The 15,414-nt window shown below is 41.7% G+C and overlaps 1 protein-coding gene across 1 annotated transcript; it reads left to right on the top strand.

The window, feature by feature from the left end:
- Window positions 1-9,168: 9,168 nt before the first annotated feature.
- Window positions 9,169-14,310, top strand: LOC128107921 (beta-defensin 43-like). Its single transcript, XM_052734259.1, has 2 exons — window positions 9,169-9,226; window positions 14,074-14,310. Exons 1-2 carry the CDS (start codon window positions 9,169-9,171, stop codon window positions 14,226-14,228), a joined length of 213 nt encoding a protein of 70 aa, XP_052590219.1. The 3' UTR covers window positions 14,229-14,310.
- The last annotated feature ends 1,104 nt before the right edge of the window (window positions 14,311-15,414 follow it).

Here is a 15,414-nt window from a genome sequence, read left to right as displayed (position 1 = left end):
CTAAGTGATAGGATTAAGGGTGAGTGCTACCACTGCCTGACTTTTGTGTTTACTTAAAATGGCTTGCTATTTCCTCTGATCTCCAGGCAAGCTTTATTTATTAACATAGAAATAAAATACCACCACTTTCAGCACAAATAAAACATCGCCACACATATGTGTGTGCACTCCCACTTATACAACACCACACCACACACACATAATAAATAAAAATAAGATTAATTGAAAAGTTTTTTAAATAAAAAGAAACAAGATCAAAAGGAGGCAAAATAAAAGTCTTTACACTCTCCTCTCTGCAGATAGGAAGCAAAGGAAGTAAATGATGACATTCTGGAGTAAGTGGCCATTGGACTCAGCAAGTCCCCAAGAGATGGGAACCCCTTCAGACATGGATGCTTGGGATGCTGACCCTAGAGTCATGACCAGGGGACTTCCCACAGAAGAAAGGGCAATTAGCATAGCCTAGGTGAATTCCATTCTTTTGAACAACATCAATCCTAGCTACAAGAGAGTGCCCCACTCATCACAGGCTGCAAGCCAAATTAGGAGACCTGGAATCCCCACAGTAGCTCCGCTTCAGGAAAGAAACTTGCCGTGCCCTCCCCCCAGTTCATGAGATCGGGCTTAGCCACTACACACTGTCTGCAGAAGCCACTGTGAGGATCCGTTCTTCCTGGGAGAACACTAATTTCAGTGTACAAGCATCCCTGGAATCCCACCACACTTGCTCTAAAGTCTGTAACCCCGTAAACCTACATAGACCCACAAAGCAGAACCCAAGACACGACAGTGCCCTACAATACAGGGACCGGCGCTTGGCATAGTGGGAGGTATGGCTGGAGGCTTGACCCCTGTGTTCCAAGACTGGTCCCCCTGCCCACACCCGTGGTGTCCATTGCTGCCTTCACCAAGTGCCAACACTTTTGACAGAGTTCCTTCTTCACTTCAGTAAAAGCATAGACACACCAGAAGTGAAGGACTGGAAAGAGCTATTCTTGCAAGTAGAAAAAAAAAAAAAAAAAAAGATATACGCAGAAGCCGCTATACTCAGTCAGCTAAAATCGAGGGGGATGGGAGAAGAAGAGATCAACAGGTCAGTTCAATATGAGGAAAACAACAATTTTATATACAACCACTACTGGAGTACCCAATTACACAAAGCAAAAGTAGACATTGTTAGAGCTTATGATGTTTAGTGTTAATTGTCAACTTGATGTGATCTGGAATTGCCAGGGAGATGGGCCTCTGGGCCCAGGTGTATTGTTTTGTAACTACTTCCTCAGAACAGAAATGTTTCATGCTAGAGGGAAGAGGGGGACTCATAAGACACACAACTCTTACAATACCTGTAAGACCCAGGAAGCTCAGAAAGCCACAAGATCTAGGAGGCCCCTCTGCTGTGGGATGTCTTTCTGTATGCCGTGAAGATGTATTGCTCTGACTGGTTGATAAATAAAGCCGTATTGGCCTATGGCAAGGCAGCTTAGAGGCAGGCAGGAAATTCAAGCAGATAGACAGGAAGAAGAAAGGAAAGAGAGGAGGAGACGCCAGCTGCCACCAAAGGAGAAACAAGATGCCAGCAGACTGTTAAAGCCATGGAACATGTGGCAAAACATAGATTAATGGAAATGGGTTATTTTCAGATATAAGAGCTAGCTAGGGAAAAGCCTGCCATAGGCCATGTAATTGGTAATTAATATTAAGCCTCTGAATGATTATTTTATAAGCAGCTGAGGCACCGCACGGCTGGGTGGGACACAGGAAAACTTCCAGCTACATTGGGCACTCACCATTGGGCATTGATCCACATTGACCTAAGAAAGCTTAAAGATTCTGAACGCACAGAAATGGAGCCACACTGGGCTTCCTAGTCTCAGTCTCATGCTAGCAGCAGGGTAGAGTCTCGTCTCTCAACAGCTGCCTTTGAGATGGAGCTGGCCGCCACCCGCCATAAGCTAAGCAGCATGGCAGATTCCCACTGCAGTACACAGTGGCATCTCCAAGCCACGCAGCACACTGCTTGGTGGATTTAGCTTTTGCTATTACAGACAAGTACAAGCAATACCAACACCTAAAGTCACCCCAATAAACTCAGTGATTTGAGTGAAATCGTCTTGTTAGTATAATGTCAGTGTGCTATCTGGGTGAACAAACGTTTGTTCACATACCTCCAGACAAAGTCCATGAGTCACCCTCCTGGCCTGAGCACAGTGCATACTAAGGACCTCCTTTCATCACGCCACCTAAGTGAAGTGTATCAGCAACCCCAGGAGTCACATGGTAAGAAAATTTGGCCAGAAACTGATGGATGAGTAACCAAAATCCCTAGAGTAACTTTATAGCATTTAAATAGTGAAAGTAAAAACACAAAATAAGAATAAGTAAAGGTATTATGGAATATCTGTGAAGTTCATTCTGTAGCCATTAAAATTATTTTGTTTACATTATTCTGAAGGGAGGCTGGACATGACAGAAGTATGATATATGCATCCTGGAAAGGTTATAATGAAACGTACTTTGTACAGCTAGTATGCATTGTTTACCCTGGCAGCACATATGCTAACATTGGACTCATACAGAGATTATTAGCATGGCTCCTGTGCAATTAATATGCATTAGTCATCATAATGTCAGAGTGTTATATGGAAAGAATGGAATGGGGGAAATATTTGGAACAAAATTAAAAACTAGAAATAGATCTGTGTTATTTCCATTCTATCCCTCTGATGAAACACCATGGCCAGGGCCGAAGAGATGGCTCAGTGGTTAAGAGTACTGACTGCTCTTCCAGAGGACCTGGGTTCAATTCCTAGCACCCACATGGTGGCTCATAACTGTCTGTAACTCCAGTTCTAGGGTACCTGATACCCTCACACAGACATACAGGCAAAACACCAATGCATATAAAATAAATAAATTATTTTAAAAAACACCATGACCAAGGCAACTTATAAAAGGAAACATTTAATTAGAGGCTTGCTTACAGTTTCAAAGGGTTAGTCTATGAAAAAAAGCCACATAAAGATGTAAAATACACAGAGAGTCTGGATAATGTATGTTATTGTGTTGTTGTTGAATTGTTTGACAGCTGAGGAAGGAAGTCCTAAGAGACATTTGATTATAAATGGCAGGGAGCATGGTGACAGGTCGGCAGGCATGGCGCTGGGGTGTAGTGGGTAGCTGTTCCAGCTTTGACCTGGAAGTACTACCCCCATTGAGGCTTCTGGTAACTGCCACGCCTATGAGGTGGGGCCAAGACAGGAGCCCTTAAGACCCAAGATCTGGATATGCCAGCTCTCTTGGTTCCTGGATTCTGGACACTGGATGTAGACTGAGCAGAGTTCTCCAGAGAACACTGCTGGACTGCGCTACACCTTTCCCAGACCCTGTAACCTATCCCTTCACTTGTAAGTTACCTCATAAAATAAACCTCCCTTTTATCTACATGGAGTTGCCTTAATACTTCCACCAATACTGGGGTAGTAGCTGAAAGCTCACATCTGATTACAAGAAACAGGCAGAGGGATAGCAAGACCAGGCTTGATGTGGGCTTTTGAAACCTCAAAGCCACCTCCAGTGACATACCTCCTCCACCAAGGCCACACCTCCTAATCCTTCTCAAAACAGTTCTACTAACTGGGACCAATCATTCAAACATATGAGCCTATGGAGGCCATTCTCATTCAAACCATCACAAGATCCTGAAAGGGAGAAATTTGACCAAAAAACAGATAAACCAAAATAGTAAGAATCTTTTAACTGTAGAATGCTATAATATATTTATCATTATGTAGAGAATCTTATTAGCTTTCTGGTTTTCAGATAAAAATATACTATTTATGAGTAAGAATAAAAATATTGAGTATTCTAGATGAGCCGATACATGCTTTTAATCCTAGCACTGTGGAGGTAGAGGCAGGTGAATCTCTTTGTGCTGTGAGATAATGTTCTTGTACACTGTAAAGATTTGTCACTCAAACTGGTTTAATAAAACACTGATTGGTCAGTAGCCAGGCAGGAAGCTTAGCATATTAAATGCTTAAGTGGTCAGAAAAAGATAAAGATATGCAGTAAAGACAGATTCAGAAAAAAAAAAAAACCCAACCTCTAAACTGTTCACACACAATATGTTTAAAAATATGTGTAGGCTTGGGAGAGTAAAGAGAAGGTATAGACAGTCATAAAAAAAAAGAAATATATATAAAGTCCTTAACAGGGAATAAAGTAAAAGAAAAAAAGCCATGTAAAGATGTAAAATACACAGAGAGTCTGGATACTGTATGTTATCGTGTTGTTGAATTGTTTGACAGCTGAGGAAGGAGCAACAGCTGCTACAAGACATTGGATTATAAATGTTACTGGATTAATCCAACCTATATATTTTGAAAATGCCTTAACTTCAAAATTTAAGTCAAAAGATATGTTACTTTGGAGAAGAGTTTATGCTTTTATTTCCATGGGAAATGAGAGGCTGTGGATTCATTCTGTGTTAAAAAAAATCAGATTTGATTGGGGAAGACCCCCTAAAAAAACTCCAGTGTTTCAGAGCACCTCTGTTGCAGTTTCCTCTGAGTTCTGCATCCAGAAAGGTTTCAAGGCTGCTGGCTGAGATGATCCAGCCTCACAGACTACTACAGTCAGGACTTGACCATAATCCTAAATTTTCTCAGGGTGCCCATAAGATTAACAGTGCCCCCAATAAGCAGGAAGTAGCCTAGAAAATGATGCCCACATTCCTGAAAAATGGATTATGGATGTTTGTCTTTGTTTAGGGGGTTGGTTACAAATTGTTATTGGTCATAGTCAATCTCTCTTTCTAAAAGAAGAAAGGGGGATATGATATAGAAATGATGGGAAAAAAGATAGATTATTTAATATACTTTAATTCAAAAAACAACTATTAATCTTACATATTTTACATCAGTATGGATTTTAGTTTATTGATACAAATTTAAAGTTAATTTTGTTATACAGTATGTATATTTCTACTCTTGTTTAGGGTATTAAGTTTATGCAGCTCATTTAAAAATGTAATATAAAATTAAGAAATAGGGAGTAATAGTTATCTATAATCACAAACTTATGGTCATGTTAGGCATGTTTTCAAGGCCATACAGAAATATATTTCAGATACATAGGCAATCTTCAAACACTTCAAAGACCTATAGAATATGGCATTTAAAATGTTTTAAGAGCTTATACTTTTCTCAACAGTGAGACATGTCTGCTCCTGGCAGCACCAATTACTTCAAAGAAGATGATGGGCATCGAAGAAACTCCATATGGAGTTTGTTTTCTTTATGGCAAAAGCTAGCCATGTGGGCAAAGAAAGTACCCTTGCCTCAACTGCTGACAGTATGCTGTACAAATTGGACAAGCAGGAAGGACACAAAAGAAAGTGACTGCAGAATTTTGCCGAAACAAGGTGGGACAATCCTTCAAAAATCCTGCTTCACAGATAAGTCTATAATCACAAACACAGATATGCTAGGCCTGTAGGCCAAAGATGGATGCCCCAACATTGCAGAGGAACTTTGGATGGACTGTCTAGGCAGCCTGATGTCTCTATCATTAGGTAACATTACATCTTTCTGGAGTCTTTGATGGAGTTGAAGACTAGATAGTTATAGTTTTCTTTAGTTATAATAAAAGATAATTAGATACAAAACTTTAGACTTACCAGGATAAGATAGATAATTAAATATTTTCTCTAATTTTGTCAAATGCAAATGGATTGGATATTGTTAGTATGATTCTTGATAACTGTTTTTGTTTTACTATATTTAGGTTAAAATCTTCCTTTTTAATTAAACGAAAAAGGGGAAATGCTGTGAGATAATGCTCTTGTACACTCTAAGGATTTGTCACTGAAATTGATTTAATAAAATGCTGATTGGCCAGAAGCCAGGCAGGAAGTACAGGTGGGATGAGCAAACTAAGAATGCTGGGAAGAGGAAGGGTGGAGTCAGGAGTCACCAGGCAGATCCAGAGGAAGCAAGATGAGAATGTCGAACCGAGAAAAGGTACCAAGCCACGTGTCTAAACATAGTTAAGAATTATGGGTTAATTTAAGTGTAAGAGCTAGTTAGTAATAAGCCTGAGCTAATGGCCAAGTAGTTTTACTTAATATAAGATTCTGTGTGGTAATTTGGGAGGTATCTGCTGGGTATTTGGGAGTTGGTGGAACAGAAACTTCTGCCTACATCTTTGAGTTCCAGGCCAGCCAAGGCTACATAGTGAGAGACCGTGTCTCAAAATAAATTAAAATAAACAGTATAGAGGCAAAAGTTCACACGTGTATGTCTGTTTATCCACATAGGAATTATTAGTAATTTAATACGAAGGTAAGGAAAGATGTAGAAGCCTGTGGGGTAAGAAATGAATGTTATGAGGGATAGGTGGGGGGGGTGTAAAGGGGGAAAGTACTGAGATGACTGGAAAGGGGGCACTTTTTTGGGGTGAGGTAGAAACCTTGTATAAGGGAAACTCCCAGGATTCTACAAGGATGATCCTAGATAAGAATCTTAGCAATAGGGAATATGTAGCCTGAACTATCCATCTACTGTGACGAGACAAGTCTTCCAGTGGAGGGGTTGGGACACCAACCAGCCACATAACCTACAACCTACAGTCTGTCCTGCCTGTAGGATGTGCTGGGGTAAGGGTGGCACAGAGATTGTGGAAGTGGCCAACCAATGACTAGTCCAGCCTGTGACCCATGCCACGAGAGTGCATTCACTCCTCACACTGCCTGGAGTGCCAGGACCCAGAGGCTAGATGGCCCAGAGACTTAGAATAGAACCAAACACGACTGGAGAAAAAAAACAGTCAATGTAATGATGCCTAACAATATTCTGCTTTACTCATAGATTACAGCCTAGCCCAATTGTCATCACAGAGTAACCGATGCAGACCCACAGCCAAACATTAGGCTGAGCTCAGGGGATCCTGCCGAAGAGAGGGAGGAAGGATTGTAGGAGCCAGAGAGGTCAAAGACATCACAAGAAAACCCACAGGATCAACTAACTTGGGCTCATAGGAGTTCACAGAGACTGAACTACTAACCAAGGAGGCTGCATGGGACTGACCTAGGCCCTCTGCACATATGTGACAGTTGTATAGCTTGGTCTTCTTGTGGAACTCCTAACTAGTGGCTTTCTGACAAGCTCTACTCAATAAAACCCGTGATTCCTGGGCCAAGTTTCCTATCTGATAGTAAGTCATCGTCTCTCTTCTTCCTCTGTAACAGCTTGTGCTTGATGGTTGATGGCCCTCTGACCTTTGAGGAGAGCCATTGTCAAAGCACAGAGGCCTGTCCCCACAGAGGCCCCGGGTGATCTGGCAGTGCCCCGGTGTTCACCAGCCTAGAGCCTGAGCAGAATGGATTTGGTCCTTTGATGTCTATGATGGCAGTTGGCAGCTGGGCATCACACAGTGTTCCTGGGCTTCCAGGCAGCACCATCTCGTTTCAAATCTACCACACAAGGAAACACATTGATTGAAAATGTCAGAAAGTCACTAAAAATTCTGCTTTCAATGTTCCATAAAGAACTTCTATTTCTTCTTATAAATTTATATCACTTTACCACATAAACTGTGCTTCAAGAAGCCAACAGTTTGAAGATATGAGACAAAACTCAGCATATTCTGGACTCATGATCAAAGATGGTAAAAACTCAAGCCGGACTCCCCTGAGTGAATGCAAGAGTTATCAACAAGTAGCATCTGCAAGGACTTTCTAGAATGCTGGAGAAGTGGGGGCCCACGTGCCTCTGTTTCAGCAACTCACAAGGAGGAAGGACCTGAACCTCGGCTTAGAGACGGACACCCCTAGAGAGTTCCTTCCCCTCATTTATTCCCTTGGTCTAGAATGTGTGCACTCTCTCAGGACCTCTAGTCACGTACCCTGGTTAATCCATCATCCTGACAATGGCATCTCCAAAGTCTCAATATTCAGGACTAACCTGCATGTATAGAATAACTACATGTTGTATTCTCTGAAACCGCCAAACAGAAGGAACACTCTAGCAAGTCTTGGCAGGAAAAGAACTTCCATTTTATTGATGAAAAGTTCCCTATGTGGAATGAGTCCATCTGGAAAGCAATGAAGATCTTGGGGCTGGAGAGACACCTCAATAGCTGAGCACTTGAGTTCAGTTCCCAGCACCCACATCAGGTTTCTCACAATCACCTATAACTCCAGTTCCAGGGAATCTGCCACCCTCTTCTGGCCTCTTTAGGCACCTACACTCATGTGCACATTCCTGTACACACACACACACACACACACACACACACACACACACACACACACACACACACACAGAGGTTGGCTTTTTTTGTTTTGTTTTGTTTTTGTTATAAAGATCAGTATCAAGGATATGGGCATACTTTCTAAAGTTGGGGTACTTCTGTCTCCTGTAAACCTTCCCTGGGCCCCTCAGACTACTCTGGTATCCACTATGTTTGCCTCATCAGAGCCCAACAGGTAAGTCATGCTACTTCGTCAGAAATACGCCCATGTTGCCATTCCATTTGCATTATATACCTTTGTGTGTTTTATAACGTCTTAATTTTTCCTACATTACTTAATTTTTCCTACATTACTTCACAACTGAGAAGTGTGAACAACTTGTGTTCAATAAGACTTGCAGCAGAGAAGTTAGTTAATCTCATTCAGCTAACTCAGAAATAATAACCGAAGTTTTTTCCCCCACATCTCACTAGCCTATGTATAGTTTCAAATCTAAGTGTCTATTCCCTTAAAACACTGACAAATCAGCATGATATCACATCAAGGGTTTCTCTCCCCATTACCAGGAAATGAGGTGAATAGTTCCCCTTGGTAAGTGAGAGCTTAACTTGCACAGCTCTAGAAACCCTAAGGCAACAGATTGTTAGCTGCACGTCTCCCCACCTTCTCCAGGACTGACCCTTCCTTCTGCTGTGTTTACCATCTGTGCCCACACCCAGCCAGCATTTGATAAATGTGCTCAAAGTGAACAACAGTCATGTCCATTGCTGCCTCCTGGTACAAAGCCTCATCGGAACCCAGAAATGTTCTTGCTATTGAAAGGTTCAATAACCATGCAGCAGCTCACCACTCCAGGGCCAAACACGGGCTCTTCTCATCCTGGCATCTGATTCTCATAGCCTCCCTACTCAGCTATGAGGGTCCTGCTCTCAGTCCTGGGAGTCCTCACCTTGTTGTCCATAGCTCCTCTGGGTAAGACAAAAGCTTTTTATTCCAGGAATATGAAAATAGAGGTGAAAGAGAGGGTCTTCTGTGTAAGAAATTTGAGGAATTGAGAAAAGGAAAGTGGGTAATTAGAAGAAAGTGGGAAGCCAGGTGGTGGTGGCACACGCCTTTAACCCCAGCACTCGGGAGGCAGAGGCAGGAGAATCTCTGAGTTCCAGTCAGCCTGGTCTACAGGGTGAGTTCCAGGACAGCCAGGGTTACACAGAGAAACTCTGTCTAGAAAAAACTAAAAAAAAAAGGAAAAAGAAAAATGGGAGAGAGGCGAAGAGGCACATCCTCCACCACCGTTCTTCCTGGGCTCACAGAATGCTGTCAGCCCTGGCAAAGGCCCCTGCCATGCATTTCTTTCTTCTCTCTCTCTCTCTTTCTTTCTCTCTTTTTCTTTCTTCCTTCCTTCCTTCCTTCCTTCCTTCCTTCCTTCCTTTCTTTCTTTCTTTCTTTCTTTCTTTCTTTCTTTCTTTCGTTTTTCTTTTTTGTTTTTTTGAGACAGGATTTCTCTGTGTATCCCTGGCTGTCCTGGAACTCGCTCTATAGACCAGGCTGACCTTGAACTCACAAAGATCCGCCTGCCTCTGCCTCCCAACTTCTAGGAGTAGAGGCGAGTGCCACCGCCGCCATCACCACCCAGCTGTATTTCTTTAAAGTTGGTTGACACTCATATGGTTTTACTTAATCTGTGTGGGTATTACATAAGGTGGGAATGACGGCTCCACCTGAATTCATTTTTAATGTTTATTAGCATGTATTAGTTATGCACAATAATGGGTTTCATTGTGACATTTTCATACTTGTGCATGATCTATTTTGATTATATTCAATTCCCCATCTTGTCCTCATCCCCCACCCCCTAATCCCTTTCTTCTTCCCAACTGACCTTCTACCTCCAGCTTCAGGTCCTTTTTTTTTTTTTTTTTTTTTTTTGATATGATGGATTTCCTTGGGTTTGTTTGTGGGTTTGGGGTTTTCGTTTTGTTTCATTTTAGATAATAATATAATTACTTCACTTCCCCCTTCGCTTTCCTCCCTCAAACCCTCCCATACATCCCTCCTTTTCTCTCTTTCAAATTCATTCCTTTTTAAAATTAATTGTTATTGCACGCACATTAGGAATAGATGAAAACATAACTTGTTCAGTCTGCATAATGTTACTTGTGTGTATGTTTTCAGGGCTGATCCTTCGGTACTGGATAACCAGTTGGTGTGCTCTTCCCTGAGGAAGACTGTTTCTCCCACACTCAGCATTCCTTAGTTGCCCGGAGTTCTTTGTGTAGGGATGAGGTCTCTCCTGAGCTTTCTCTCTTACACATTAGCACGTCTATTCTTGTCATGTCCTTGTTCAGCTCATGTGTAGGCAGTCATGTTGGTGAGACTTTATGGGTGTTGCTTCTGACGTTACTAGGAGACACAATCTCACAGCAAACTCCCCGCTCCTCTGGCTCTTATCTTTCCAACCCCTTGTGGTCTTCTATAGCAGTCTCCATTTATGTCTGTTGTTATTGTTATTGTTGTTTTGCCTTTTTCTCTTCCTTCCTTTCGTGTGTGTGTGTGTGTTTTGTGTGTGTGTGTGTTTTGTGTGTGTGTGTGTTTTGTGTGTGTGTGTGTGTGATCCAATGAGTCTCATTAGACTGCACTGAGACCACCTTTGCAGGCACTGATACCCAGTGCAGAGAGAAGCTTCTCTGGCAGGCTCTGACAACATCGCTGCCCTGTGGGCACAAGCACCTGCTTAGAGGGTGTTGATGGATCGGTCACGTCCATTAGCAAAACAGCAGCATCACTTCCGCTAGAGCCTATGATCTCCCCGGCCACTGGCTTGCTTTTGTCCGGGTTTCCAGTACCAGATATGTTCCCAGGACTAGACTTCCTGGGGATCAGGATCAAATCTCATTTGCAAGTGGTTGTTTGTCTGTGTGGCAGGCTTGCTGCTAATGCACCAAGGGCTGTCTGTAAGGTACACGGAGCTTACGGCTGAGTAAGACTGTTGGTGACAACCTTCCCTGGAAGCCTGCACAGCACCTTCTGTCTACTAAAAATTAGTTAAAAATCATTTTTGGTTTTTTTTTTGAGACACTGCTTCTCTATGTAACCCTAGCTGCCCTGGAACTCACTCTGTAGACCAGAGTGGCCTCACACTCAGAGATCCACCTGCCTCTGCCTTCCAAGTTCTGGAATTAAAGGCGTGTCCCACCACTGCCCAGCTAATTATTTTTTTTTTTAAGATTTATTTACTTTTTCCTTCTTTGTTTGTTTGTTTGTTTGTTTGGGTTTTTTTGTTTGTTTTTTGTTTTTTGTTTTTCGAGACAGGGTTTCTCTGTGTAGCTTTGTGCCTTTCCTGCATCTCACTCTGTAGACCAGGCTGGCCTCCAACTCACAGAGATCCACCTGCCTCTGCCTCCCAAGTGCTGGGATTAAAGGCATGCACCACCACCGCCCACCCTACTAATTTCTTAATTTCTAAAAAAAAAAAAATGTTTGCTATCAATTGGTGAATTATTTGTCCTGCTTTCAGGTTAAGAATGATTCCATGAACACATGTACCCGAGTCTTATGTGGACATGTCCGGTCCTCCTGGGCGTAAACTTGGGGATTGAACCCTTGGGTTGTGTGGGTATTCTGTGTTTTTGAGGAATTGCCGCACTCTGTGGCTGTTTGCCCTATTTCACACTCCCACGGTGGTGCGCAGGGTCAGCACCTGCTGGTGTCTGTCATTCTGTCCTTCTTTACAGGCGTGTGATGGAGGTGAAGTGATATCCCGTTGTAATTACCATTTACTTTCTTTATCAGCAATCACGGCTGCATTTTTCGTTAGCATTTTGGTCACTTTTTAGACCTTTCATGGAGAAGCATCTGTTTAAGTGTTTTACCCACTTTTAATTGTTTTTTTTTTTTTTTTTATTGAGTTGTGAGTTCTTTAGGTATTTCAGCCCTAAGTCCTTGTCAGACATAAGTTTGCAAATATTTTCTCCCACCCTCCAGATGGTTATCTTAAAATATTTTATTGGACACACTGTCTGAATCATTAAGTTTTCAGGGTTATGGTACAGACAGGCCAGCCTCAATAGTTTTAAAGAATTTAAAAACATGTCATCATACATGTGAAGGTGCTCATGATCGGTCAGTCCTTAATAGACCTTCTGGGGTTTGTATGGCTTTAGTGAATTAAATTTAGCTTAATTGAAGTAAAGGGATTTTAAGATTTGTTAGCCAGGTGTGGTGGCACACACCTTTAATCCCAGCACTCAGGAGGCGGAGGCAGGTGGATCTCTGTGAGTTCAAGGCCAGACTGGTCTACAGAGTGAGTTGGAGGAAAGCCAGGGCTACACAGAGAAATCCTGTCTTGAGAAACTAATAATAATAATAATAATAATAATAATAATAAATTTTTTAAAAGCTGGAAAAAAGGACCAGTTCTTCCAACAGTGTCCACCAGCACCAGCATCCTCCCCAACTCTTCCTCCCTCTTCTCTGATAGTCTCCATCCTACTTAGATGTTTTCATTTATTCTGGATTCCACATATGACAGAAAACATGATGACATATACCTGAAATCTCAGCATTTGGGAGGCTGAGCCAGGGGGATTGGCGTGAGTCCAAAGATAGCCTGGGCTACATGATAAGTACCAGGCCATTCAAGGGTACATAGTAAAATTCTGTTTCAAAATCCAAAGAAGGAAAAAAGAGGAAACATTCTATGCTTTCTTTCTGGTCCAGATGGTTTTGCTTACTGTGATGATCTTTAGTCCCATCTATTTTCCTGCAGATGACATGTTTCATCCTTCTTTATAGCTCGATCCATTTCTTGATCCATTCATCTATGGATGAGCACGTAGACTGATCCCATGATGTAGCTACTATGAACACATTTGAAATAATTTTGCTTCAGGAATTAACCTCCTTTTTTATTTTTTTTGCACCATAGGCAGAAATGTATAGTAAGTAGTTCTCTGCCCCTTCTCAGTGGCTGCTTCATTTGCCCTCTCTTTCCAGAAGAAATTATCATCCACCTGTACTTATCACCTTCTTGTCTTCTTTTGCATTCATTTTAATGCTGTTTTTCTTACATTCTGGGAAGGTTCTTTATTCTTTTCTTAAATCATAAACTATTTCTAACGATAAAAATAACAAATAGAAGGGGCTAGAGAGGTAGGTTGGTGGTTAAGAGCCCTGGCTGCTCTTGCGCGGGACCGGACTTCATATTCTCAGAAGCCACATGTAGCTCACAATCAAGTGTAACTGCAGTTCTAGGGGATCTGACAGTTCTTCTGGCCTCCATGGGACCAGGCATGCATGTGGTGCACAAATATATGTGCAGGCAAAACATATCAAGTAAAATTTCAAAACTTAAAGTAATACTAAAAATAACAAATAGAGGGGCTGAAGAAACGACTCAGCAGTTAAGATACTGCTCTTGCAAAGGATCCGAGTCTAATTCTCAAGCACTCACGTCAGGTGGCTCACAACCACCTGTAACTCCAGCTCTAGGGGATCCAACACTCTTCTGGAGTTCATGGACATTCACATACATGGCAGACAGACATACACACATGCAGAAATTTTTAAAGTAGTAGAAATGAATTTTTTTTCTTTTTTTTTGGGGGGGGGGAGGGGGTTTGAGACAGGGTTTCTCTGCATAGCTTTGTAGCCTTTCCTGGAACTCACTGTATAGCCCAGGCTGGCCTCAAACTCACAGAGATCTGTCTGCCTCTGCGAGTGCTGGGATTAAAGATGTGTAACACCACCGCCCGGTTGAATCTTTTTAAAAGTGGTAACAAATAAGCAATACAGTGAAACATTTTTGTCTTCTCTTTTCAAAGCCAGGAGCTTCCTTGAGGGACAGGAGTGCTCCTCCGAGTACCGCCACTGCAGAATGAAGTGCGACGCCACCGAATATGCCATCAGATATTGTGAGGATTGGACCATCTGCTGTGGAGCAAAGAGCAGAGAAGCAAAGAAGAAAAGGTTGTGGTGACTAGTTGAACTCATCTTCTTAGGAAAAGACATCCAAAGTAGTGAAAAGTTCCGTGTCCACCTAAGAATAAATGATAAGACGAGTAAAAGAAACTTCATGCTTACATGGCCACGTTGAAATAAATACATGCTTTATCACATCTTACAGTCTATTTTCACATCTATAATTTTTTTTACTAGATTGTGTTTTCAACTATATACTCCATCATGTATACAGGGTTGGCCTGGGCAATGCTAATCAAACTCAGTGGGTATTTAAAAGAAGAAGAAGAGGAAGAAGAGAAGAAATAAAAGTATGATGAGAAGTATTGGGGAGGAGAAGGGCTCAGCGGGAGGGGTAGAGGAATAAGAGAAAGGAGCGGGGTGAATATGATCAATATGTATTATATACAAGTATGAAGTTGTCAAAGAATAAATTTAAATTATAATGAATACTACCTGTAATGAGCTATCATGGTGATTACATAAATTAGAATGTGTTTTGTGATCTTTTTACACTCTTATAGGCCCTTCTGGCTTTAAAGGTTTCTGTCAAGGAGTCCAGTGTTATCTAATACCTTTGTAAGAAACCAGCTTTCAATGTTTTAACAATAATACGTCATGGAGAATTTCTTTTCTGGTCTTGTCTGTTTGGTGTTCTATAGACCTCTACCTGGATAAGCAGTCTGGATTTGGGAAATTTTCTTCTATGACTTCATTGGAGATGTTTTCTGTGCCTTCACTGTGATATTCTTCTCCTACGCCCACAATGTGGCGGCTAGGCCTTTTCATGATGCCCGAGAAGTTGCCCATGTTCCACTCATCTGTTTTCCCTCATTGAACTTTTCTGAGTGATCTAGTGCCTCTTCTTTGTCTTAAATCCATCCCTCTCTGTTTTTGACATGGTCCATTTTGTTGCTGAGACTTTCCACTGAGGTTTTTTTGTTGGTTTGTTGTTTTTCCGTTTTCAACATCATTTCAGTTTGGGTTTCTTCATTTCACCCATCTCTTTGTTTTGTTTTGTTTTTTATCTTCTTTGGGTTGGAATGTTTTTAATTCTTTGTCTGGGCATTCTTCCAGATTATTCTCATTAAAGCATGTCACCATGGGATTTGTGTTGTTCTGGGGATGACAAATTCTTTTGCTTGTTGTTTTTATTTCTGCATTGGGGTTTGTGCATCTAGAATTAGCTCTTTGGTTGAGTTTTC

This window comes from Peromyscus californicus, unplaced genomic scaffold (genome assembly GCF_007827085.1).
Source record: "Peromyscus californicus insignis strain IS unplaced genomic scaffold, ASM782708v3 Scaffold_12__1_contigs__length_115047231, whole genome shotgun sequence".
Taxonomy (NCBI): domain Eukaryota; kingdom Metazoa; phylum Chordata; class Mammalia; order Rodentia; family Cricetidae; genus Peromyscus; species Peromyscus californicus.
The sequence above is the reverse complement of the archived record's forward strand: the minus strand, read 5'-3'. Positions and strand labels throughout refer to the sequence as shown.

Coding starts and splice junctions, on each gene's coding strand:
- LOC128107921 (XM_052734259.1), top strand. CDS start 9,169: ATGAGGGTCCTGCTCTCAGTCCTGGGAGTCCTCACCTTGTTGTCCATA. Junction 9,227..14,073: donor GTTGTCCATAGCTCCTCTGG/GTAAGACAAAAG, acceptor CTCTTTTCAAAG/CCAGGAGCTTCCTTGAGGGA.